General features: G+C 49.3%; 1 protein-coding gene across 3 annotated transcripts; it reads right to left on the bottom strand.

Annotated features, from left to right (window-relative positions):
- Positions 1-811: 811 nt before the first annotated feature.
- EFCAB12 (EF-hand calcium binding domain 12) lies at positions 812-27,257 on the bottom strand. 3 transcript variants are annotated; one of them, XM_012472918.2, is made up of 10 exons: positions 27,010-27,257; positions 21,925-22,373; positions 19,364-19,378; positions 17,343-17,522; positions 14,767-14,914; positions 11,076-11,272; positions 8,572-8,785; positions 3,763-3,913; positions 2,006-2,062; positions 812-1,338 (listed from the first exon to the last, which is right to left on the bottom strand). In XM_012472918.2, exons 1-10 carry the CDS (start codon positions 27,056-27,058, stop codon positions 1,080-1,082), a joined length of 1,719 nt encoding a protein of 572 aa, XP_012328341.2. In that variant the 5' UTR covers positions 27,059-27,257; the 3' UTR covers positions 812-1,079. The 3 variants fall into 3 exon arrangements, with proteins under 3 accessions (XP_012328341.2, XP_064218158.1, XP_064218159.1); XM_064362088.1 differs by lacking the exons at positions 812-1,338; positions 2,006-2,062; positions 14,767-14,914; positions 19,364-19,378; positions 27,010-27,257 and adding an exon at positions 24,927-25,645 and having other exon boundaries at positions 2,696-3,913; positions 17,343-17,529; XM_064362089.1 differs by lacking the exons at positions 812-1,338; positions 2,006-2,062; positions 14,767-14,914; positions 19,364-19,378; positions 27,010-27,257 and adding an exon at positions 24,927-25,645 and having other exon boundaries at positions 2,696-3,913; positions 17,343-17,526.

Genomic DNA, 27,257 nt, shown 5'->3' with positions numbered 1-27,257 from the left:
GGGGGCTCGACAGCACCTGCATTCCCAGGCTGCTGGTACCACTTAACTCAGCCTCTTAACAACAAATGCATTCCTGGAGTTGCCCAGTGTCAGCCTGCCCCAAGTACATGCTACAGTTACATACTTAATGGTGGGGAAATAACTAAAATGAATAAGCTAAGATGGAGTCTGTCCGGCTTAAGAAGCTAACATGAAGCCTGAACAGCTTTTAGTCTGAGAGAGAGTTAATTTTAGCTGGCAAAAAGCAGGTTATCACAATACTACCTACCATGCAGTGGTAGGAAGGGCCTCCTGACCATGGGGCCAGATGAAGCCTGCAGGAACGCAGATTAACACTCACCAAGCAGGCCAGGCGTGGTGGCTGACACCTGTAATCCCAGCACTTTGGGAGGCTGAGGTGGGCTGATCACTTGCGGTCAGGCGTTCGAGACCAGCCTGGCCAACATGGTGAAACCCCATCTCTGCTAAAAAAAAAAAAATTAACCAGGCATGGTGGCGTGAGCCTGTAGTCCAAGCTACTTGGGAGGCTGAGGCAGGAGAATTGCTTGAACCTGGGAGGCAGAGGTTGCAGTGAGCTGAGACCGCGTCACTGCACTGCAGCCTCCTCACTTCACAGAGGAGGCCACAGGGGTACCCACACTGTTTCCCTGTGGGCACTGGGGCCTCCGGACAAGAGGCTGGAGGTGGCCTGCAGTCATCCCTGGAACAGCCTAGGGAATGTGCCTGCTGTATTCCCCGGGACAAACTCACCACCCCCCCACCCCGCCCCGCTACAACTCCTCAGCAAGAAATCACATCAGCTGGGTTGCAGGTGACATGAGAAAAACTCCAACCTGCTTTATTGAGAAATGGGAAAGGTCAGGGGAGGGAAATAGTCAAAGACTGCACCGTTCTTCCTTGGACACATCTACCCTCTGAGACACTGGACACTGAATCCAGAGGGAACTGGCCCGTGGCATCCCACTGAAAGGATTTCTTTAGTCTGGCTCTTTGACACTTCTCCTGTGTCTGGGCTCTGGGCCACTGGCTGCACTGGCCCTTGGCCCAGGAAGGCCAGGTCCAGCAACATCTGGCCCATTCTAGTTGATGTAGTACACCTTTGTGGCATCAAAATAGGCACAGGTCATGTAGTTCTTGTTCCTAAGGGGCCACCAGTGGTCAGGGTGGTAGGTGGCTGGGTAGACATGGGGCTGGTGTTGAACACAGCTGAAGAGCGCCAGGCTGCGGTCTGTGGCCACAGCGGGCAGGTAGAGCTGCAGCTTATCCAGAAGGTGACCCGGCCAGAAGGAATTGGGGTGCGTTTGCTGCAGACCACTGGCCCTCTTCGCCTTCAGCTCCCTGGAAAACAAGAAGACACAGGGATGCTTGTCATGGCAGTCAGGCCAGGGCTGAGGCTTCTCCCAGAGCCCACCAACTGGGACCAAGTGGAAATTTAGCATTGTGTCAAGCACTTCAGCACCTCAGTCCTCCCCACAGTTCCATAGGGTCGGCTCTGTTATCCTGTCGACCTCACCTGTGAGGACCCAGAGGCCTGGAGAGGCCGACACACACTGAGCAAGTGGCCAGTGCAGGCGTCACTCCCTGTCCAACGCCTCTAAAATCCAAAGTCTTAAGCGTATGCCATCTATCATCTGGAGGCATTTTAATGCGATGTTTGGAGTACAGTCCCTGGAGTCACCCTAGCTGGGTTCAGATCCCCACTCCACCACTTTATCAACGTGTGACTCTGAGCAGGACATTGACCCTTTCTGCACCTCAGTTTTCCCCTGTGTAAAATGAATGTGCTTAGTGTCCCTTCATAGGGCTGTTGGGAGGATTTGGGTGAGTGAACGCATGGAAAGCTCCAGAACAATGCCTCCTGGCCCTCCCCGTGTTGTCACTGCCTCTCAGGCCAGGGCCCCGAGCCCCAGCTGTTGTGCCAGGAGCACTGAGTCCCAGTTGCCTCAGGCGAAGCTGCCCCTCCTCCCACCTTCCTTCTTTATGGAGTGAGATGATTGCCACAGACCTGGTAAATTCCTCAAACTCCTTAAACTGCATTTTCTTGATTTTCTTTGGCGTTTTCCTAGTGGAGGAGAGAGAGGCATTTTGTGAGGAGAGTGGAAATCCAGGCCATTGAGGCTTTAGGGAGTAGGTCAGGGGCCACGGGGTGGGCCCATTTCTAAGTCTCAAAGCAGAGCTCTGAAAGAAAAACGTCTTTCACCTGGGGTGGGCCTTGATTCCGTGCTTCCATGTTCCAGGGGAACACAGTGGGCTTGGGGCAGTCAGACCTAGCCTCAGAATCTGGCTGGGTGACCTGGGCAAGTCACTTCCCCTTTCTCATCCTCGGTTCTCTCACGGCTGAGAACAGAAAGCTCTCAGGGTAGCTGTGAGAGAGGCTCACTAAGTCACTGCTGAATCCTTTTGGGGTCCCTGGCTCCCACTCTCCATTCCAGAGCTTAACCCAGCCCTGAGGACAAAGGTGGTGAAATCTAACCCCCACCCCCACACCACCTCACAATCCTGAGCCTGACAGACATCACTAATTGTTCACCACACTCTTCCACCGAGCCTCCATCTGGCCTCAGAATCTTTCATAACCCTAAATAGTCGATGTCTCTCCTTCACCTAGGAGACCTCTCTTTATCCTTTATTAGCTATAACCTACCTAAGCACGGACCAAAATCTCCTTCCTAGATTGACAGCCACTTCCTGGGTCATCCTGGGGCTGGAAGGCAGTCACAGCCGATTTTGTGGTCGGGACCCACCTGCAGGCCTGGGCCTACTCCTGCCCTTGAGAACAGCGTCGGGCCTACCCTGACCAGAGCAAGGTAAAATAACGACAATCATTGATGGAGTGCTGTCACTGCTAAGATGTTGACACTCTTTCTCATCTGATCCTCTTAGTCTATGGTAGGAGCTGCTAGGCCCCTTTACACATGAAGATGCTGAGGCTCAGAGAAGTGCTTTATCCATTTAACCAGAGGGCTGTCTGATCTCTACAAGGCCCTGCTGCGTCCCACCGCAGGCATTCTGGCCACACGCCCAGTGGGCAGCTGGCAGGGGTCTAGAGGAAGGGGCAGGTCCAGGCTCCTCCTGCCTCATGGTATCTGGCCAGCTGGGCTCTCCTCCTCCCATGCTGGGCCCCTCCCTCTCAGGGATGCTGCCTTGTTCCTCTGCAGTCACCCACTGATGCTGCCCATGGGTTGTCACCTGCTGCTTGACTCAAATCTGGGAAGCTTAGGCTTTGGTGTACCAAAGAAGAAGGCCATTTTCTTAGAGAGGACTCAGGTTGGTCTCCCAGAAGGGCTACGGACAGGGCCCAGGGAAATGTTCCTTTCTCCTTCCAGGAGCTGCAAGCCCACCTCTTGCCAGGGAAGGGGTGTGTCAGAGGCAAGGTGGCAGGGCCGAGAAAGGGCTGCCCCCCTGTTCTCTGCAGGGCCCTGACCCCTAGTTGGGGATGTGCAAAGGCCCTTACTCCAGCCCTATTCTCTAAGAAGGCCCTCCTTTTCATCTTTTCCAGAAACCTTGCGATTGTGCAGGACTGGGGTCAGGAGGGTAGCTGTGTGGGAGCTGAGGCCAGCAGGCCGTGATCCTGAGACATGCGCCAAGGGTGGCTCGGGACTGGCCAGTCTGCAGTGAGCAGTCAGGTTGGGGATGCTGCCCTAGGATGCGTACATGGGCATAGCATGGCGCCTCAGGTATGCCAGCCTCCAGTCCCCACACTGAAGGGACAGCAATGGGGCAGGAGGCCAGGGCAGGGAGAAAAGGGGTCTGAAACTCAGCTTGTCAGTCTTAAACTCGCCAGAGCCCTGGGACTGGAGCAGAGCCACAGTTGGAGAAAAGACCTTCCAGTCAGAGTAGTAGCCTCCCGGCTGCCGGATGGGGCGCACCTCGTCCTTCTGGAAAATGATCTTGTCTCCTGGGTACAGCAAGGCTAGGGATAGCAAGAGAAACATCTGCTGCCATCAACCTGGACTGCCCATCCCTCCCTGAGCCGCTGGGGTCAGATGAGGTTTGATGCTGTTTTCAATTCACATTTTTGTTTAAGAAGTTTTTTTCTGGGCCGGGCGCAAAAGCTCACACCTCTAATCCCAGCACTTTGGGAGGAGGCCAAGGCGGATGGATCATGAGGTCAGGAGTTTGAGACCAGCTTGACCAACATGGTGAATCCCTGTCTCTACTAAAAATACAAAAATTAGCCGGATGTGGTGGCATGCACTTGTAATCTCAGTTACTCAGGAGCTGAGGCAGGAGAATCGCTTAAACCTGGGAGGTGGAGGTTGCAGTGAGCTGAGATGGAGCCACTGCACGCCAGCCTGGGTGACAGAGCGAGACTCCATCTCAAAAAAAAAAAAAGTTTTTTTATTATCTATATAGTAACTTTTTATTGTTGAATAGTTGTAGATTCACTGGTAGTTTCAACAACACTGCAGAGGGCTCCCTTGAACCGCTGCCCCAGTGGTGACACGGCATCTAGCTGTAGTGTGATGTCTGGAAAGGGGCCTTGGGGCAATAGGGCTTAGCGGACTAGAGATGAGGGGGCTGGTTTATAACCAGGTCAACAAAGGCCCCGAGGCCTGGTTGCAATGAGGTCTGAGCTGTCCTGGGAGGAGGCAGGAGAATTTCATCAACACTTCACTAGGGTAACTTAGACCTGCTTTCTGTCTTGTTTTGTTTTTTTGAGGCAAGGTCTCACTCTGTCACCCAGGGTAAAGTACAGATCACAGCTCACTGCAGCCTCAACTTCCTGGGCTTAAGCGACCTTCCTGCCTTAGCCTCATGAGTAGCCAGGGCCACAGGCATGCACCACCATGCCTGGCTAATTTCTTAAATTTTTAGTAGAGATGGGGTCTTGCTATGTTACCCAGGCTGGTCTGGAACTCCTGAGCTCAAGCCATCCTACCTACCTTGGCTCCCAAAGTGCTGGGATTACAGGCGTGAGCCACTGAGCCCGGCCCACTTAGATTTGTTTGGTGGTGGTTTTCTCCTTGTTTGAATTAATCTCATGGATATCCTTAGGAGAGTTTTCTAAAACGTGCTAAATATAAAAAGAACTGGCCGGGCGCAGTGGCTCAAGCCTGTAATCCCAGCACTTTGGGAGGCCGAGGCGGGTGGATCACGAGGTCAAGAGATCGAGACCATCCTGGTCAACATGGTGAAACCCCGTCTCTACTAAAAATACAAAAAATTAGCCGGACATGGTGATGCATGCCTGAAATCCCAGCTACCTGGGAGGCTGAGGAAGGAGAATTGCTTGAAACCAGAAAACGGAAGTTGCAGTGAGCCAGGATTGCACCACTGCACTCCAGCTTGGCGACAGAGCAAGACTCCATCTCAAAAAAAAAAAGTTTGACTTAAAAATGAGTTATGTAAATAATTTTCTGTAAATGAGAAAAAGATTTGTGAAAGGATGGTCACTAAAATATTCACAATGGCCAACTCAGGCTGGGGGAATCTTGATTTTTATGTTTTCAAAAAATTCAAATGAGTAAGCATTACCACTGAAACCAGGGTAGAAAGCCAATAAAGCTGTATTCACAGGGGAGTGGAGACCTTGTTTAGAATTCTGGCTCCTGAGCTTGAGGCCTGGAGTCTGAGTCACCAATGTCTCGTCTAGAACTCAGAGCTGGAAGTCCTGATAGTTGAGCCTCTTTGCCTACAGGAGATAGGCCTCTGTCATAAAGACACCCAATAGACAGCGGCCAAGACAGTGGTCAGAGATGGATTAGGGCCTAGTCCCAGCCACAGGATGCTCCACGTGCCCGTGAACATGAGATCCTGCAGACAGCTGAAGCTCACCCATGTAGGAACCCAGCAGTTGGCAAAAACCAAGAGTGGAGAGAATCAACAGTGGTCCAAAGCTGGATGCAGTGGCTCACGCCTATAATCCCAGTACTTTGGGAGGCTGAGGTGGGAGGATCACCTGAGCCCAGGTGTTCGAGATCAGCCTGGGCAACAAAGCAAGACCCCATCTTTAAAAAAAAACAAAAACAAAAAAAACAGTGGCTCAATGTTCTGGTGAGGACAGACAAAGGAGGCACACAGGGGAAGACCTAACCTGGAGGAGCAGTCCAGGGCGCATGGCAAGCCAGCTTGCATTTTGGAAGAGAGCTGCAACTCTACCACTGCATAAGACCATGGGGTAAATAATCAGGAAACGTGAGGCTCCCTGAGGAAGGAGATAGGTTTTGGTGAAAAGTCAGCATCCAGAGCTGCAGGCTCTCCCTCTGTCTCTGCCCTCCCAGCCCAGGCAGCATGTGTGGGAGACAACGACCACTGAAGTTGTCTGCCTGTGTTCCTGACAGCCTCTGACCACGTTCCCCTGTACACATTTCTTATGGGCCAAACTGTGTCTCCCCAAAATTCATATGTTGTAATTCTAATCCTTAGTACCTTAGAATGTGGTGTGTGTGTGTGTGTGTGTGTGTGTGTGTGTGTGTGTGTGTCTGTGCATGCACGTGTGTGTGTGTGAGAGAGAGAGAAAGGGTCTTGCTCTGTCGCCTAGGCTGGAGTTCAGTGGTGTGATCTCGGCTCACTGCAACTTTGACCTTCTGGGCTCAAGCGATCCTCCTACCTCAGCCTCCTGAGTAGCTGGGACTATAGGCACATGCCACCATGTCTGATGAATTTTTGTATTTTTTGTAGAGATTGGGTTTTGTGATGTTGCCCAGGTTGTTCTCAAAATCCTGGGCTCAAGCAATCCACCCACCTCGGCCTCCCAAGGTGCTGGGATTACAGGCGTGAGCCATTTTACCCTGCTAGAATGTGACAGTTGAGGTTAAGAAAAAAAAGGATGTGACTTTATTTAGAGATTTTGTTTTGTTTTTGTTTTGTTTTATTTTTTAAGACGGGATCTCACTCTGTCGCTCAGGCTGGAGTGCCGTGGTATGATCATAGCTCACTATAGCCCTGAACTCCTGGGATCAAGCTATCCTCCTGCCTTGGCCTTCCAAAGTACTGGGATTTCTGGGGTGAGCCACAGGGATTACTGAGGTGAGCAACTGTGCCTAGCCTGGAGATAAAGTCTTTAAGGAGGTGATCAAGCTAAAACAAGGCCATCCATGGGTGGGCCCTAATCCAATCTGACTGGTGTCCTTATAAGAGAAAATGTGGACACACGAGAGAGACACCAGGTGTGCACGTGCAGAGAAAAAACCGTGTGAAGGCAGCAAGGAGGCAGTCATCCACCAGCCAAGAAGAGAGGCCTTGAAGGCCTTGGAAACCAGCCCTGCTGGCATCTTGACCTGGGACCTCCGGCCTCCAGAACAGTGAAAACATTAATTCCTGTTGTGGAAGCCAGCCAGTCCACAGACTGGTATTTTGTTATGGCAGCCCTAGCAAAGTAATTGAAGAAGACCCAAGGCCCTATACATTTAGCATTTGTTTCCCTCCCTCTTGGGAAAAAGATGGTAATAATCCATTGTGACTATAAAGTCTAGTTCTCACGTAAGTCACACCACTGCCTGTGTGATGTGTTCCTTTCTCAGAAAGCCACATTTCCCAGTATGGCCACAGTTCCTCCCTAGGTAGTGGTTCCTAGGAGAAAACCTCTGCCTCCAGGTACAGCTTGCTCCTTCATGTTTGTAAAGCACAGAGAGGATGCTGCCCATTAAATGTATACATTCACCAGGCCAGGTGTGGTGGCTCATGCCTGTGATCTCAGGATTTTGGGAGGCTGAGGTGGGTGGATCACTTGAAGTCAGGAGTTCAAGACCAGCCTGGCCAGCATGGTGAAACCCCATCTCTACTAAAAATACAAAATCAGCCATGCGTGGTGGTGAGCACCTGTAGTCCTAGCTACTCGGGAGGCTGAGGCAGTAGAATTGCTTGAACCTGGGATTGGAAGTTGCAGTGAGCCAAGATCACGCCATTAGACTCTAGCCCGGGTGACAGTGACTCTGTCTCAAAACAAAACAAATTTATACATTCACCAATTCATAAGTTTGGAATGCAGACATTGTTAAATTGTCATCTAGGAGCTGAACCCTTCTCCACCCCCACCTATTAGAAGTGCTCGCCCCCCAGAGACGCAGCGAGCTCAGAACAGCTTGAACGTATGAAAACATGTTCTCCACCCAAGCAGAGGGCAGAAGCAGTGTGGAAATCTCTGGGCTGAGTCTGAGCGCTCTCTGCTCAAAGGGCCTCAGCCAGTCCTGTCTCTGGGTGCATTTGTATCTCACTGCTTGTTACAGAAGAACCAAGCAGCAGTCTGGCCTAGAGATAAGCTTTGTTTTGACAACAGTTATCATTTCTATCAAACCTCCCTCTTCCTTTATGTTCAACCTCAGGACTTTCTCACTCAGAACTCCTGTCCTTGGAGCTTTCTACTCTAGAATGAGCTTCCAGCTCACCAAGCTCAGGGTTCTAGAATCCAGACCTCCAAGCCTTGTGTTCTAGAAATCCCATCTAGCAGCAAAACAGACTGGGCTCCTCCTCTTCTCCTCCATGCCCCTACTCTGCCTTATTCCTAATGTCCCCACCAGAGACCACACTGGCTTGAATGGCTGCATGGGAACCTTGGGTGACATCACCTTTGTCCCAGCTCTGGGGTCCCCTTGGCATCTTCCTAGAGCCAGCCACCTGGGCCCTTACCTTTCATGAGGATGTCCTCTGTCAGCGGGATGCCATAGGACTCACAGAGCTTCCAGCATTGCAGGTAGACCAGGAAGTTGTGCCTGCGGGCTGAGTCAATGAGCTCCCTCATATCCCCATGGATGGTGGATGGGAGGCAGTGCTCGTCAAAGTGCTGATTCCCACAGCGCACCATGCGGCACTGCTCCGTGTACTGGATGGAGGGGATCGTGAGCTGTGAAGGAAGCAGAGAGCTGTGAAGGAAGGACACTCTTGCCTGTGTCCCTTCTGGTCAGAAGGCAGATGCAGTGCCTCATCAACCTCTCTCCTACAAGGTCCCTATGAGGGGTGATGGCAACCGATGTCCAGTGGGGCTGCAGTTCAGATTCTGAAGTTGGTGAAGACTTCAACTGACTTCAGGTTTGGAAGCTCAGGTTCTGAAGTCACAGCCCTGTAGATGGGTGTGCAGTGTGCACACATGATTGTGTAACATATATACATATACAGTAAAACACAGTACACATGCCCTAGAGGCGTCCTATTGAAAAATGACATTCGCAGGACCACAAGGTGGCTCACACCTGCAATCCCAGCACTTTGGGAGACCAAGGCAGGAGGATCACTTGAGCCCATGAGTCCAAGACCAGCCTGGGCAACATGGCAAAATCCTGTCTCTATAGAAAACACAAAAATTAGCTGGGCATGGTGGTACACGCCTGTAGTCCCAGCTTCTCAGGAGGCTGAAGTGGGAGGATGGCTTGAGCCTTGGAAGTTGAGGCTGCAGTGAGCCAAGATCAAGCCACTACATACACTCCAGCCTGAGCAGTAGAGTGATAACGTCTCAAAAAAAAGAAAAGTGACAGTTGAGTGTTTGGCTGCATGGGAATTTAAATTAGGAGCCGCCATCTGTGACCTTGAGATAAAAGCCATGAGATAAGGTAGGAGGAGGCTGGTGGAGCAGGTAGCTGCTTTTGCTGGCTGCCACCACCTTCTTGTTTTTTTAAAAAAACCCTACATTTTAAAGCTTCTAACACCAGGATCAGCAAAGAACAGCCCATGGGCCAAATCTGGCCCAGCATCTGTTTTTATAAATAAAGTTTTGTTGGAGCGCCGCCACTCTCATTTGTTTAGATGCTGTCTGCAGCTGCTTTCCTGCTGCAACAGCAGAGCTGAGCAGTTGCAACAGACAACAGATGGCCCGCCAGGCCTAAAATGTTTACTCTCCGGCCCTTTCCAGGGGAACTTTGCTGGTTCCTGCTCAAACATTTTGGGTTTTCTTGTCATGCAACTGAATCAAACCTTAGTTGATATAGCACTTAGCAATATCTGCCATTTTATTATATGTACAAATATAAATATCATAGGTATAAATACAAATATGTATTTTTATTATATATATGTTTATTTTATTTTGTTAGAGACACGGTCTCACTCTGTAGCCTGGGCTGGGGTGCAGCTGTTCAATCATAGCTTGCTGCAGCCTTGACCTCCCAGGCTCAAGCCATCCTCTGGCCTCAGCCTCTTCAGTAGATGGAACCACAGGCACGTGACTCCATGCTGGCTAATTTTTAAAAAATTGTGTGTAGAGACGGGGCCTAGCTATCTTGCCCAGGTTAGTCTCAAACTCCCGGCCTCGAGTGATCCTCCAACTTTGGCCTCCCAAAGTGCTAGGATTACAGGTATAAGCCACTGCATCTGGCCTGTGTATAATCTTTTTTTTTGAGACAAGGTCATGCTCTTTACCCCAGTGCAGTGGTGCAATCTTAGTTCACTACAGTCTCAACCACCTGGGCTCAGGCAATCCTCTTACCTCAGCCTCCCGAGTAGCTGGGACCACAGGCACATGCCATCATGCCAGGCGAACTTTTTAAATTTTTTGTAGAGATAGGATCTCCCTATGTTGCCTAGGATGGCCTCGGACCTCCTCCTACCTTGGCCTCTCAAAGCGCTAAGATTACAGGTGCAAGACACCACTCCCAGCCAATATTATATACGAATATTTATATGTATTATTGTATTGATGTTGTCTGCCTCCCTTACTAGGCTGTCAGTTTCCTAGGGGCAGGGACTGTTACGCTTATTACAATACCCAGAAGAGTGCCTGGCACCTGGTAGGCTCTCAATAAATGTTTACTGGACAAGCTAATTCATGCAATCAGTCCTTCCTTCCTTCACTTGCCATGTATTTCTGGAGAGTCTACCCAGTGCCAGGCCCTGTGCCAGGTGCCTGGATTCCAGCTGTGATGAAAATGCAGGCCTGGTCTCAGGATGAAAAGTCATAATTAAAGAATAGGAAGAGGGGGATGTGATACTTTCAGAAAAAGGATCGTAGTACATTTTCACAAAAACCTCATGAGGCAGGTATTGTTCTGATTTTACAGCTGAGAGATGTGAAGAGGGGTTGGTTGAAGAGGTGAAGACCCCCTCCCCAGGGTTCTGCAGCCAGCAGGTGGTGCTGCTGCGGTGACCTGAACCCCAGATGCTCCAGTCCCCAAGGCCTGTGCCCTCCTTGGGCTGGGGGGTACCTTGTGCTGTCGCTGCCACTGGCGGTACCGCTTCCCCACTTCCTCCATCTCCTCCAGGGTCATGGGCCGCGCCTCCAGCTGCGTGTCGACTGCAGGCACCATCAGCAGGTCCACCTTGGGAAGCTGTGGGGCTGAATCCACCGCCTGCTTCTTGAGCGGACCCTTCAGGGAATCTTTGTGCTTGGCCAAGATATGACCTAGAGTAGGAGGGAAGAGATGAAGGGAGGTGGGACTAAGAGGGTGCCCGCCAAGCAGTTATCCAGTGTCACCCAGCAGACACCAGGCCACCCCTCTGCTCCCTTCCCACACATCTGCGCAGTGCCCACCTGAGCTGTACCGTGGATGTGTCCCTCCTCTCCATCTCCACTAATGGCCTCCCATAATGCACCGACCCCAGCCCTCTGGCAGCCATTCTCATCCTCTGTCACTCTGTTTCACCAAGCAGCAAATCGGATCTTTAAAAAATATAGAGCAGGGCACTCTGGGAGGCCGAGGCAGGTGGATCGGCTGAGGTCAGTAGTTTGAGACCAGCCTGACCGATATGGTGAAACCCCATCTCTACTAAAAATACAAAAATTAGTTGGGTTCAGTGGTGTGTGCCTGTAGTCCCAACTACTCAGGAGGCTGAGACAGGAGAATTGATTGAACCCGGGAGGCAGAGGTTGCAGTGAGAAGAGATTGTGCCATTGCATTCCAGCCTGGATGACAGGGTAAAACTCTGTCCCCCCAAAATATATATACATATAGAGAGCAGGGTGCAGTGGCATGCCTGTGGTTCCAGCTACTCGAGAGGCTGCGGTGGGAGGATCGCTTACACCCAGGAATTCGAGGCTGCAGGATTCGAGCTATGATCACACCTGCGAATAGCCACTTCACTCCAGCCTGGGCAACATAAGAAGGCCCCATTGCTGAATATATATGTGGATAGATAGATAGATAGACAGACAGACAGACTAGATCACCTCATTATCCTGGTTTCCCACAGCACTTAGACCAAAACCCAGAGTCCTTTCTCTGGGCTACAAGGCCTTGCGGCATGATCTGGCCTCAGCTGCCTTCCTACCTGGTCTATAGTGTACTGTTCACCCCTTACCCATTCCACCCAGCCACTCTGACCACCTTCTATCTCTTGCAAGCTTTCGGGCCCCAGGGCCTTTGCCTTTGCAGTTCCATCTGCCTAGAATGTGCTTTCCCCAAGACTAGTTCCCGTCAATCACTCAGATGTCTGCTCCAATGTCTGCTTCTCAGAGAGGCCTTCCCTGACCACTAGCCCTTTAGGTGCAAGCTCATCGAAAGCTGGGGCTTTGGCTGGTTCACTGCTGTGTTCCCAGTTTCTAGAAGTAGCACATAGTAGGTGCTCAACAAAGATCCTAATGAATGAAAGAATCCCATTGTCCCTGGCCTGGTTCAGAACTTCATTGTCTCAAGCTGAAGTAATATCCTGACCTTACCAGCTTCTACTGAGGTTGTGAACAAGTGGCTCAGCCTCTATGAGCTCCAGCTTCCTCCTCGTAAAGCAGGAATAGCAACCCTGACCTCTGGGGACACGAAGGATAAACTGAGATCATTCTGCAAGAATGAAAAAGAGCTATTGCAAGAAAAACTACTGGAAGAAGGCACCCCTGCCAAGATGCTCAAACTCTTGCCTCTTTAGACAAAGTGAAAGACACCCTGACAGAGCAGGAGCACCATCATCTCGGACAAACACCACCACTTTAAGTTCCAGCTCCCTTTCTGGCCTCATGCATGTCAAGGAAATCACTTCTCTTCTAACTACAAGCAGACAGAAAGAACAGACAGTAAAACACAGATAAGACAGCTTGGGCACAGAGGGAGGTGGGGGGAAAGTCTCTTGGGTAACTGCCAAACTTCACGTTCACACAATGGGCCCCAGTAAAACAGTGGGTCTTAATAAGCACATTCCTTTCCCTTCGGGTGCACTAAGATAGGGATGCTAAAGGCAGACTCTGGGGAGTACACCTGCAGCTACAGAAAGATGTATGGAAACAGATACACAACTCTCCCTCCCAGATAAGCACAACAAAGAGACACAACAAAGCCTCTGATAAACTCTCCCACCCTAAATCCTCAAAAACTCGTAGTCTGTAAGAGAGTGTGGCTCTGACCTAATTCGACCAGAAGCCCCTCTGAGGTTTGTTTTCTCTAAAATAAACCTGTCTTGACTGTTGAGCCACCTTTCGTGTTTCTTTTCTCTTTCTTTAATTCTTACACACTCAAGTCTACCTATCTTACCCGCTGTTGCTCCCCAGGGAACAAGAACTCAGTGATGATGCAAAAATAGCATCATGAGAGCAAATGTCTGTTTCTTGGCTTTGTGTTTACCTTCTGGGAAATAACAGGCCTCCAAATACCTCTGCTGTGAATGTGCATCACAGCACACTGGGGTCATTCAAATGACTCACAGCCAGCTACACAGATAGTGATGAGCTTGGTAATTTATAACAAAAAGGAACAAAGAGTATAGAGGGAAAGCATGCCCAACTCAAGGTGACCTTGAAAATGTGCTGAATGTAAAGATTATTACTGTTGGGGTGGTGATACATGCAGGAGGTGACTGTTGGGGTGCTAAGATTCCCTGACCTCTGAGAGAGGCAGAGACCCTGCTTGGGAGGCGATGGTGTCTCTGCAGGGCAGCGGCTTGAGACTAGACATTGAAAATCTCCGGGAGGACTGAGGAACAGGTGCTCTGAGCTGCCTGCTGTCCCCGAATGAGCCACTCCAATGAAGATGCTGAGTAACTCCACTTGATGTGACCATGAACTCCAATGGCCTCGCCCTGGATCGTTATTACCATTGTAAGGAAACCCCTCTCCACTGCCTCCTCCAGAGCTCCTCTGTGACTCAGGGAGGACAAGGAGGCCCCAGTCATGTGTGAGATTAAATTCCTGCCAACCTAGTGGATGGAAACAAAACAAGATTTGTTTCATTTAGAAAAACAAAGCTGTATCTATATTTGGGGAGGGTGCTGGAATGAGTGGGTAGTTGTAATTATTTTGGTTTTTTTGTTTACAACAAGAATGGTACTAAGATATAAAGAAATATTATACAATGCACCTTTGTGTTGTAGAGTAAATTCATAGCCAGAGCTTTAGCAAGTCCATTTCTAATTTGCTTTTGTGCCTTGTCTGGACAAATGTGGCCCTACAAGTATATCATGTGGCAGATGGAATTTGAGCTGTGCACAACCTTTACAACTGTTCACAGCAACCCTGCCATAATACCACTGATAGCAGAATACCAAAATATACTTTCCAGTAAACTCTAAACATATGCTAACTCTGGTTCTGAACAAGAATTTTATCAATAAGCTATGGATTAATAGTGAGGAGGCCTTGGACTCACATACACTAAATGTCTCTGGAAAGGCTTGCCATTTGGGTCAGTTGTCAGTCTCTCAGGTAGGCTCTGGTGGGCCGAGTATCCTCCTCTAAGAACAAGGGCTGGGACTTATTTGTCTTTGAATGGACACAGTGGTAGCTGGACACTCAAGGAAATCTACTCCTTAATTGATCTCTGGGCCTGAAAATTTCCAAAGACTTGACCAAACTACAGTCAGCCAAATTGGGGAGTACACTGAGGAAGTGAGTTTGGAAAAGAGGCCAAGGCTGCCTACACCATGCTCAATCCCAGGACGGGAAGGTGGAAGCACAGGACGGGGAGGGGTACACGCACTCCCTTGCAGTGGCCAAGCCGCTCCTTCGCTGAGCCATAGACCACTGCTTATAGGTTTTGGCCAGGATATCCATGGTGATGGTGTTGTGCTTCCCAAGAGAGCTGAGATAGATCACTATATCCTCCACTTCCTCAGGGACTCTGACCTGAGGAGAGAGAAGGCCCCGAGACTAGCAGCTCCCATCCAAATATCCTGCTCTGACGGCCAAGGCCTTACCAGCTACCTAAGACCCCCATCCCACTTCCAGTTTCATCCTCAGCCACTCCCTACTATACCCAAGGTCACTGCTGCAGGAGCTCAGAGCCTTTTCCCGGTCCTCGAACAAGCTCTGCACTTTCCTACCTTTGCCTTTGCTCAGGCAGTTCTCCCTCTCTGCCTGAAAAACTCCTATCCCTCCCTCAAAGTCCAATCCAGATGTCACCATCTTTACAGAGTGGGTTACTTCTTCCTCTAGGCTTCCACCCCACTTCCTACCAGTCTCAATGGCAGCATCTACCATGCTGGAAGCATGATTTCACATGTGGATCATCCCTGTCCACAAGTAACACATAAATCTCCCTTAACTCCTATAAAATGGGATCTAGAATACCATATACCTCAAGCAACTCTGGAGGTATATAATGCTTGCCAGCAACATTGGATATTCAATAAGAAAATTTTTAAAGGAAATATGATTTTGTTCTTCAGTTTCTTTAAACAATAGTCATTGTTCACTGAACTTTACTCAAACTCCTGGCCTCAAATGATCCTCCTGTCTCGGCCTCCCAAAGTGCTGGGATTACAGGTGTGAGCCACTGTGCCTGACCTTGAACTTTCCTTAAGTAAGATCAGAACTCTTCTGGTGCTGGCCGGGAGCAGTGGCTCACACCTGTAATCCCAACACTTTGGGAGGCCAAGGTGGGCGGATCACCTGAGGTCAGGAGTTTGAGAGCAGCCTGACCAACATGGTGAAACCCCATCTCTACTAAAAACAGAAAATTAGCCAGGCGTGGTGGCACATACCTGTAATCCCAGTTACCTGGGAGGCTGAGGCAGGAGAATTGCCTGAACCAGGGAGGTGGAGGTTGCAGTGAGTCAAGACTGTGCCATTGTACTCCAGCCTGGGCGACAAGCGACAAGAACGAAACTCCATCTCAAATTAAAAAAAAAAAAAAAGAAAAGAAAAGAACTGTCCTGGTGCTAAAGAACTTAATATTTCACCTTTCTGTGATAGAGATTAAAGACCATTACCTTTAATTGCTTTGAAATGTTGTTGAGATAATTACATGTCATAAAACATGTGTGAGAAAACTGATAATTTAAAACCACAAAGACATCACAGTCAACTTCCTAAAGTTGTTTAAGGTATTTGTTGTTGTTGTTTGGGTTTCTTTTGAGTCAGGATCTTGCTCTGTCACCCAGGCTGGAGTGTAGTGGTGTGATCAGAGCTCGCTGCAGCCTCTTAACTCCTGGGCTTCAGTGATCTCCCCATCTGAGCCTCCCAGGTAGCTGGGACTACAGGTATGTGCCACCATACTGGGCTAGGTTTTTTAAATTTTTTGTAGAGATGGGGGTCTCACTATGTTACCAAGGCTGGTCCCAAGCTCCTGGCCTCAAGCAATCTTCTCACTTTGGCCTTCTAAAGTGTTGGGGGTACAGGCATGAGCCATCTTGCCAGGGTAAAGTATCTTGCATTAAAAAGATATAAAAGCTTAATTCATCTAGGCTAGGGGTTAGCAAGTTTTTTCTGTAAAAAAGTCAGATGTAAATATTTTACGTTTTGCTAGCCATACGGTCTGTGACATACTGCTGAACTCTGCCATGGTAGCATGAAAGCTGCCATAGGCAATTCAAGGATGAATGAGCGTGGCTGTGTTCCAATGAAAGCAGGCTGGACTTGTCTCATGAGCCACAATTTGCAGACCACTGCTAGGCCGATACAACTTTCCATGATGATGGAAATGTTCTACTTCTGTGCAGTCCGGTGGAGAAGCCACTTGCCACATGTCACTACTGAGCACTCAAAATGTGTGACTGTTGTGATTGAGGGACTGGAGTTTTACATTTATAATTGATTTACACTGTTAAATAGCCAATGAAAGTAAAAGTGTGGTCCATGGACCGGTGCCAAGGGCATCACCAGGAGCTCGTTAGAAATACAGCATCTTTTGATGATCCACAGATGTGAAATGCAGGTCAGAAGCTGCATTTCGACGGGACCTCCACGCAACTTATATGCCAGTGAACAGTTGGAGACACTCCACCAGCTTTCTCTGATCTTGGTTTTGGGGTCTGCTGTGCAAGATAGGGATTCCCCAAGGTAGCTGGCTGGTTATGAGGTTAACTCTGCAGACTTTCAACTCAGGCGGGGTTTTTCAAAATCAGACTGGTGTGGGATAGATTTTAAGGATCTGATTTGGCCACAGGTTAATCCATATTTTCCAATCTGGCTTTGCAAGTAATAAGACTGACAGTTTCCACCCCTTGTGTGTACTTCTCAGTTGAACCAGAACCCGGTGGTGGGAGGGGGCAAGAGAGAATACATGGACATCCTGCCCACTTGGGCCCATCCAGAGAAAGCAGGTGGCACTTACTGCCTTGACAGCCATGTTGAACTCCTCCCTGGTGATTCTCTGGTTCTCGCCCTGGCCCACCTTGTGAAATATCTCCAGGATCTTGATCTTGCGATTGTGTAGGTAGGAGTACATGGCTGACAGGGCAGGGGGCTTGGGCAGCTGGAGCTGGGGCACCAATCCGGTGGGAGTCCCAGGGGTCTTGCTTCTGGAAGGGACGAGAGAGTGGGGCAGAGGAGAGAGTTCAAGGGAGATAGGCCAGTGGGATGCGGTCCCCAGAGTTAGGGAGTAAGGAGAGGCCGAGCAACTGTAAATAGCAGGACGGCGTGCAAAGGGCATTGGGTTCAGCGCAACTGCGTTTGGCACAGAATGCCTGGGAGACTTTGCTTCTCTGAGCCTTGGTTTTCACATCTGAAACACAAGGCTTGGACAATATAAGAACTAAAATTTCATTCTTATCCACATCTCTCCTGTCAAACAGTCAGTATCTGTGATCCCACTGGTCTGGTCTCTCAATGCACCAAAACCTATACCCTTCCCTGGAGCCAGGTGGAGACTCCCCACCCCCGCCCCCAGCCTTTGCATCTGCTATATATAGGCTTCCTATCTGAAAGACTTCTCCCTCTTTCTCTATCTGTCCAGATCCTCTTCTTCCAATTCCAGGTGAAAGGGCATATTTTATAATGATGATAATCATTTACCTTGGTGCTGCACTGGACAGTTTACAAACGGCCTTCCCATTCCCTAGGGTATTGTTTCTCTGTGCTCCTCCCAGGGTGCTTAGTATAATAAAGACTCACCTCTATTTTTTTTTTTTTTTTGAGATAGAGTTTCACTCTGTCACCCTGGCTGGAGTGCAGTGGCACAATCTGCAACCTCTGCTCCGCAGATTCAAGCGATTCTGCTGCCTCAGTCTCCCAGGTAGCTGGGACTACAGGAACCCACAACCACGCCTGGATAATTTTTGTATTTTTAGTAGAGACGAGGTTTCACAATATTGGCCAGGCTGGTCTTGAACTCCTGACCTCAGGTGATCCACCTGCCTGTGTCTTCCAGAGTGCTGGGATTACTGGCGTGAGCCACCACACCCGGCTGAGACCCACCTCTATTAATGACCTGTAGCAAACTGTAGAGCCATTAATCCCATGTGTCTGCCTCCCCCACTAACATGTGAACACCTTGTGCTATGGCTTGAATGTTTGTCCCCTCCAAAACACTTATTTAAACCTGAGTTTTGCTAAGCCACTTGCCACAGGTGACTATTGAGCACTCAGAATGTGGCTGGTGTGATTGAGGGACTGGATTTTTACTTTTACAATTAATTTATATTATTAAATAGCTAGCGAAAGTAAAAGTGTAGTCCATGGACCAGTACCACGGACATCACCAGGATGTTAGAAACACAGCATCTTTTGATGTCCCATTGATGGGCTGGGTCAGAAGCAACTTAATACTGTTATCAACAAAATGGTATTAAGAGGTGGGGCCTTTAAGAGATGATTGGGTCATGAAGGGTCTGCTCTCATGAATTCATTAATTCATTTATGGATTAATGGATTAATGGGCTAATGGACTAATTTGTTATCATGGAAGTGGGTTGGTTATCATGAGTGGGATCTGCTATAAAAGCCAATTTGAGGCTGGACGCGGTGGCTCACGCCTGTATCCCAGCACTTTGGTAGGCCAAGGTGGGCAGATCACCTGAGGTCAGGAGTTCAAGACCAGCCTGACCAACATGATAAAAGCCCGTCTCTACTAAAAATACAAAAATTAGCCAGGCGTGTTGGCATGCACCTGTAATCCCAGCTACTGAGGAGGCTAAGGCAGGAGAATTGCTTGAACCCAGGAGGTGGAGGTTGCAATGAGCCGAGACTGAGGCACTGCATTCCGGTCTGGGGAACAAGAGTGAAACTCCATGCTCCCCCGCAAAAAAAAGCCAGTTTGGCTCCCTCTCATGCACCCCCTTACCCTGAGATGCCTTCCACCATGTTAGGATGCAGCACGAGGCCCTCCCCAGAGGCCAACTAGATGTGGCTGCCCACTCTTGGACTTTCAGCCTCCAGGACTGTGAGCCAAAAACACCTCTTTTTTTAAATAAATTACCCAGTCTCAGGTCTTCTGTGATAGCAAGAGAAGCCCAACTAAGACACCTTGGAAGCAAGACCATGTCTTATTTACAATGTATCCCCATCTCCCACCCTTATGCTGAACAAAGTCCAGGCCCTAGGTATGAGGTACTACCTAATTCACAATAAGGAATGAGGCTCAGAGATGTGAAGGGTTTTCCCAAGGTCACATAGCAGGTAAACAGTAGAGCTGGTTTTCTAACCCAAGTCTAGTTCTTATTCATAGACACCATGCGGCTGGCAGAAGAGGGTGTGTGCGACCCATGAAATTAGGGTTTTGGGCTGGGCACAGTGACTCACGCCTGTAATCCCAGCACTTTAGGAGGCCGAGGCGGGCGGATCACGAGGTCAAGAGACCGAGACCATCCTGGCCAACAGGGTAAAACCCCATCTCTACTAAAAATACAAAAATTAGCTGGGCATGGTGGTGCGCACCTGTAGTCCCAACTACTCAGGAGGCTGAGGCAGGAGAATCAGTTGAACCTGGGAGGCAGAGGTTGCAGTTAGCTGAGATCACACCACTGCACTCCAGCTTGGTGACAGAGCGAGACTCCGTCTCAAAAAAATAAAACATGAAAAAAGAAATTAGGGTTTTAGCTATTATAATAGCAAGGACTGACCCTGAAGTTTCTGGGCCAACCAACCCAAAAGACACCTGTGAAACTACAATAATAATACAGATGGAAAACATGTTTGAGTGCTCACTCTGTGCCCAATAGTGTCCCAGGCACCTTGAATCCATTTAGACATCATAGCTACCCCAGGAGGTAGGAATAATGGTTATCTCCATTTTATAGATGAGGAGACTAAGGCCCAGATCATATAGCTAGGAAGTAGCAAAGCTATGTTTAAACCCAACTTATGTATCGGCCGGGCGTGGTGGCTCACGCCTGTAATCCCAGCACTTTGGGAGGCCGAGGCGGGTGGATCACGAGGTCAAGAGATCGAGACCATCCTGGTCAACATGGTGAAACCCCGTCTCTACTAAAAATACAAAAAATTAGCTGGGCATGGTGGCACGTGCCTGTAATCCCAGCTACTCGGGAGGCTGAGGCAGGAGAATTGCCTGAACCCAGGAGGTGGAGGTTGCGGTGAGCCGAGATCGCGCCATTGCACTCCAGCCTGGGTAACAAAAGCCAAACTCCGTCGCAAAAAAAATAAAATAAAATAAAAATAAACCCAACTTATCTGACCTCTTACCCTAAGGAAATGTCACAGAGAGAAAAGGAGTTGGTAATGCCCTTATCACTTATGGCTGTATGTTTGGACAAATGTTGGCCTCACTGAGCTTCTATTTTCACATTTGTAAAAGGAGACCCTCCTTTTCCTCCCAACCTCACAGTCATCATCCTCACAATAGCCCTGTGAGCACCTGCTTGCTACATGGAGCCCTTGGCAAATATTCATTTGTCAATAAACAAATCAATGAATGATGGGTATTTTACAAATATCCCATAAGATGGACTGCCAGGAATGATCCCTTCTTGAGTGGTTTTGAGGTATGTCCACAAATTATTCTGTTTTCCTCTTAAGATGGAGTCTTCTTTCCTTCTTGAGTGTGGGCAGTACTCAAGGACTCACTTCTGACAAAGAAAATGTGGTGGAAGTGATAGTGTGAGACTTCTGAAACTGAGACCTTCAGAGGCTATGTCCTAAAGGGCACTGCAGCCTCTGTCTTGCTCTATTTTTTGGACCCTTCACTCTGGGGGATGCCAGCAGCCATGCTGTGAAGACATTCAAGCAGCCCTATGGAGAGGTCCGTGTGGGGAGGAGCTAAGGCCTCCTGCCAACAGCCACATGGGTGAGCCAGCTTGGAAGCCTTCAGATGACTGTGGCCCAGGCCAGCATCTCAACTGCAACCTCATGAGAGACTCTGAGCCAGAGCCACCCAGCAAAGCTACTCCCCAATTCTTGGCTCTAGAAACTGTATGTGATCGGCCGGGCGCGGTGGCTCAAGCCTGTAATCCCAGCACTTTGGGAGGCCGAGGCGGGTGGATCACGAGGTCAAGAGATCGAGACCATCCTGGTCAACATGGTGAAACCCCGTCTCTACTAATACAAAAAAATTAGCTGGGCATGGTGGCGCGTGCCTGTAATCCCAGCTACTCAGGAAGCTGAGGCAGGAGAATTGCCTGAACCCAGGAGGCGGAGGTTGCGGTGAGCCGAGATCGCGCCATTGCACTCCAGCCTGGGTAACGAGAGCGAAACTCCGTCTCAAAAAAAAAAAAAAAAAAAAAAAAAAAAAAAAAAAAAAAGAAACTGTATGTGATCATAAGTATTTGTTGCTTTCAGTCATTTTGGGGTGTTTGTTATGCAGCAACAGATAACTAGATAGCTAACACGCCTCCTCTCAAGACTTCTGTTTGCTTCTCTGTGAAATGGTGTGAACTATCCCCTTCCAGCCTAACCAAGAGAATGAAATGACGATGCATCCCTAAACCCTTTGGTGTCTTCATCTGGCAGATGGGGCTGCTTACCCTGGTGGTCCTGGTAGTCGCCAGGGAGGCGTCTGGCAGGGATCCACTCTGTTCCTTGGGGATCATGTGTAAGACCTTGGCCTCCGAAGGCGTGATGCTGGGCTTGTTCTCCAGCCACCTCTTTACATCGCCAAAGGACTTGAGCTCCTGCCGCAGCTTCGCCCTCCGGCTCAGCCAGGTCTTCCTGTCCTCTGGCTGCTCTTGGATATCTCTAGCATCCAGGGCTTTGAAGTTGGGGATGGGCTTTGGAGGAGACTGAGGTTGGGGCGCAGGATTAATGGGTATCTGATCCTCCTTGCGAGGCACCATGATGATTCGCCGGCGGCTCTGAGGCAGGCGGAGGTCCTTCTGCTTGAACTGCTTGAAGCAGTGGCCAATGACCAGTTCAGGATCAAAGACGGAGACATTGTTGGCATTTTCATTGAAGGAAGTCTTAGACGGGCAGAGTCCTGGGGAAAGAGAGTTAAAAGGTGAGTTTCTTTCTGGAAGAGGACTAAAAGGAGCCAGGAAGGAAAAATGCTTTTGCTCCAGGCTGGGCGTCAAGCTCTGGATCCCAGGCCTAGCTTTCTCATTGTCTTGCTGTAATGATAAGGATAATTTCATCTAATGTGACCAAGCCCTCCCGACAGCAGGCAGCAAGCTAAGGGCTCTATGTGCTTTCTCTTATTTAGTCTTCTCCATACCCAGTCCCCAACACTCCTATTGGCAATCAAATGAACTTTTAAAGATGTCAGTCTGATCTTGTGTGATCATCTGAGGCAGCACAGTACTAAGAGCAGAGGCTTTGGGGCCAGAACACTTCTCCATCTGAGTCCTGGCCCTGCCACATACTGGCTGCATGATCTTGAGTAAGCCACTTTTCTGTCTCAACCTCTTCGTTGGTAAAATGGGCATAATGATGGTAACCTATTTTATTGCAGTCAATTTATTAGAGTTGTTTGTACATAATTTATCACTATTATTGGTATATACTCACCATTCACTCATTTTGAAGCCCTTCCATGACTTTTTAAGCCCTCAAAATGAAGTCCCATGCCCCTCTTCTGTCAACCTGTCCTCCTAATCCCTTGCCTCTCTTTCCTTACTATGTCCTGGACCCCTGGGCTTCTCTCTGTTTCTTGAATGGTCCAAGCCTCATCCTGACTAGGTATTGGCACGTGCTCCTCCTTCTAGCATGAGTGCTTCCACCATTCCATACCCCCGACACTCCTCCTCATCCTCCAGGGCCCATCCTTGCATCACAACCTGCACTTTCCTTCAGACCACTTATCACAACCAGATACATCAAGGGCTGAAAACTGGTGGCTCTCAAGCTGAATGGGGGCTGAGGTCTTGTTTTGTTTGACACCTTGCTTGGTATTTTTCAATCTGAGCTACTTTAGGCTGAGGCATTGCCCTCTTCACCTTGCCACAGGCTCCCCCATTCCCTATTGTCTCACAGGCAGTTCATTTTGTTTATTAAGTCCCTGGTTTGGGCAGCAATTTGCCTTTGAGACCCCGGTGCAATTACTTGGTTGATGTTTATTTTTTCTAGTAGACTATGAGCTCCATGAAGACTGTAACCCTATCTCTCTTGTTCCCTACTGGAGCCCTGACACTTCCATAGTGTCTACATAAAATGGGAACTCAGTAAATATTTGGTGAGTGGCAAATGGACAGACCTATGATGCTTGTACTACAATTATGCCCATTTTACAGATAAGGACACTGAGGCCCAGAGAGGCCCAAGGTCACTCAGTTGATTAGTAGCAGAGCTGAGACACGAACTTCAGTTTGTCTGGCCCCAGAACTCAGTTCTTAGCTGTTACTTGATATTACCTAAGGCTGTCACCCTATCCTGCTAAGTCTCAAGTATTTTACTTCTGAAATGGTATAAACTCTGCTCTGTCTACCTCTTGAAGTTGTTATGAAGATCAAATGAGATACAGTTTGAAAGTGTTCTAAAAAAATCAGAAGGGGCCAGGCATGGTAGCTTATGCCTGTAATCCAAGCACTTTGGGAGGTTGAGGTGGGAAGATCGCTTGAGCCTAGGAATTCAAGACCAGCCTAGGCAACATAGCGAGATCTCATCTGTACAAAAAGTTTTTTTTTTGTTTGTTTTTTTTTTTTTTGAGACGGAGTTTTTGCTCTTGTTACCCAGGCTGGAGTGCAATAGCACCATCTCGGCTCACCGCAACCTCCGCCTCCTGGGTTCAAGCAATTCTCCTGCCTCAGCCTCCTGAGTAGCTGGGACTACAGGAGTTCACCACCATGTCCAGCTAATTTTTTTATTTTTAGTAGAGACAGGGTTTCACCATGTTGACCAGGATGGTCTAGATCTCTTGACCTCGTGATCCACCTGCCTCGGCCTCCCAAAGTGCTGGGATTATAGGTGTGAGTCACTGCGCCCGGCCACAAAAAGTTTTTTAAACTAGCCAGGCGTGGTGGTGCACATCTGTAGTCCCAGCTCCTTGGGAGGCTGAGGTAAGAGGATCACTTGAGCCTGGGAGGTCAAGGCTACAGTGAACTGAGATTACCCCCACTGTACTACAGCTTGGGTAACAGAGTGAGACCCTTTTTCAAAAAAATAAAAAAATTCCACTCTTATTGGAAATACTGTCACTGTCATTTTCCTCCTAAAACCCAAACTCCTCAAACTGCCTTGCTTAAAACCTGTCCATGGCTCGCAACTGCCTCTAGAATAAAGATCAAGCTCCTTAACCTGGCCCCACTTGGTCCTCTCACCCCTGCCAGCTTCTCCGATTTCTCTGGCTCCTTCTCTGGCCCTTTCTGCCTTCCCTTGCGTTTGTATCCAAACAGATCTGCCCCACCAACACACACACACGAGCCATGCTGTTTCCTCCCCATGACATGCTCTTCTCCCTCCCTCTTCACTTGTTGATCCCTGACTTATCCTTTGAGACTCATCAGGCATCCTGGGCCCCTTGAAGCCCTCCCACTCCCTCTCTCATGGTCCCTCTGGGTCCCATAGCCCCTATACTTAGTCCCATCATGGCATTTACCATATTTTCTGAAATGAAGATACTTTCTGCATTTTTCTTTCCCAGCAGCCTGTGAGTTTCCCAGTGTCAAGGACTGTGTCTTTCTTCCCCTGTGTCCTCGGTGCCCAGCCTGGCCTAAAGTGGACATTCAGTACATTTGTTAAGTCTCTTTACAAGGCCCATGTGTTCCTTTCATAGTCAGCGAACAATAAAAGTAAATATCATGGCATGGTTTGCGTCTGTGTCCTTGCCCAAATCTCATGTCAAATTGTAATCCCCATTGATCAAGGAGGGGCCTAGTGGAGGTTATTGGATCATGGGAGAGGATGTCTCCCTTGCTGTTCTCAAGATAGCGAGTGCTCACGAGATCTGGTGGTTCGAAAACGCGTTAGCACCTCCCCTTGCTCTGTCTGCCTCCTTCTTGGGTTATGTAAGATGTGCTTGCTTCCCTTTTGCCTTCTGCCATGATTGTAAGTTTCCTGAGGCCGTCCCAGTCATGCTTCCTGTACAGCCTGAGGAACTGTGAGGCAATTAAACCTCATTTCTTTATAAATTACCCAGTCTCAGGTAGTTCCTTATTGCAATGTGAGAACAGACTACCACACATCAATAGGGATGGAAGTGGACACTTTTTTTTTTGAGACGGAGTTTCGCTCTTGTTACCCAGGCTGGAGTGCAATGGCGCGATCTCAGCTCACTGCAACCTCCACCTCCTGGGTTCAGGCAATTCTCCTGCCTCAGCCTCCTGAGTAGCTGGGATTACAGGCACGTACCACCATGCCCAGCTAATTTTTTGTATTTTTAGTAGAGACGGGGTTTCACCATGTTCACCAGGATGGTCTTGATCTCTTGACCTCGTGATCCACCCGTCTCGGCCTCCCAAAGTGCTGGGATTACAGGCGGGAAATACTGTGCCCAACCACCAACAAGGATCTTAAACTCAACCAACCAAGACTGGATCTGTCTTTGTGCCCCTGACCCCACTAACTGGGTCCTGTGAGTACGTTCTCTATCTCTGTGGAAGACATCTCCATCTACCAGGTCCCCCAGCTGCCAACTTGAGCACCATCTTTATTTGCCTCTTCTGTGTTCTCTGACCAACCAGGCCCTAAGTCCCTGTAGTACTCTCTAGCCCGGGTCTTATCCCTCACCTCCCAGCATCTTTAGCCTGGGCATTTGACCAGAGCCCTGACCTGTGTGCCTGGGAAAGGTGGCCAGGCTCTCCAGCTCGCCCCATTTTTCCACTGGGCATTAATGTGTTCAGTGCTGGAGAAGGGGTATGGAGAAGACCTTCAGTCTTCAAGCTTTACAGTCCCAGCTCTCCTCTCCCCACACCAACATTCTTTGTCTACCAACTCAGTCTCAGGCCTTTGCTGACTGCTCCTAATCCAGTTCTGCCACTCCCAGTGGCCTCTCCATCTCCTGGCTTGGAGGTTCTTTCATGATCTTGTCCTTTCTGACCTCCCTCACCTCATTTCCAGAGACACTCAAACACTAGACCTCTTGTGGCATGCTGTTTTCTTGCCCGAAATGCTTTTCCTTCTCCTTTTGGCTTGGAGAACGCCCTTTTGTTCTTTAAGCTCCAGTGTAAAGATCTTTTCCAGGAGCTTGGAACTGTTCCTCCCCATCCCATACCCTCAGCACATCTTTTACTCCTGGATGTCATCCCTGGGCCCGGCATTCACCCTTCTTATTCTGTAATTATCCATTTATCTCTGTCCTTTACCTGTGAAGCTGCATTGCTTTGCCAAGACCTTGGTACCTAGCATATTACTGTCAAAACTTTGAAGACTGACGTCTTCTCCATGTCTCCCCTCCAGTAGTGAATACATTAATGTCCCGCAGAGAAACAGGGCGAGCTGGAGGGCTCCCGTCACATGGGTCGGGCCTCTGGTTCCAAGGCAAGGCAACTTGCCTTGCTCCTCCAACTAGGCCCAGGTGTAATCTTAGAAATGTACATAACCTGCCCCTGACTCCATGGCAAGCCCTCGTCCGAGGGGGGACGACACAATGAGATCTGTGGCCGAGTTTTTGCCCTCACCCCACTTTCACACGTCCCGAGGGCGCTGAGCGCTTCCTGCAGACGCTGCTTCCCAGGACTTACCGAGCAGTGACAAGAACAGACTGTGGTACGCTTCGTAGTCATCGTCCATGGTCGCCGTGCTGGGAGGGGGTGCTGAAGGGTGTGTGTGAATGTGTGTCGCTGTGGGCTTGCTCACGTGGTACCAGAAATACAGTAACCCCAAGTCCTGCGAAAGGCTCTCAGTACGGACGGCAGAAGCAACCTGTTGCCTTGGCTATGGACGCCCCGCGCGCCCGATTGGCTGGACGCTGCCACGTGCCAGGAGCAAG

This window comes from Aotus nancymaae, unplaced genomic scaffold (genome assembly GCF_030222135.1).
Source record: "Aotus nancymaae isolate 86718 unplaced genomic scaffold, 86718_ANA_hifiasm-v0.15.2.pri h1tg000046l, whole genome shotgun sequence".
In the NCBI taxonomy this organism is placed as follows: Eukaryota; Metazoa; Chordata; class Mammalia; order Primates; family Aotidae; genus Aotus; species Aotus nancymaae.
The sequence above is the reverse complement of the archived record's forward strand: the minus strand, read 5'-3'. Positions and strand labels throughout refer to the sequence as shown.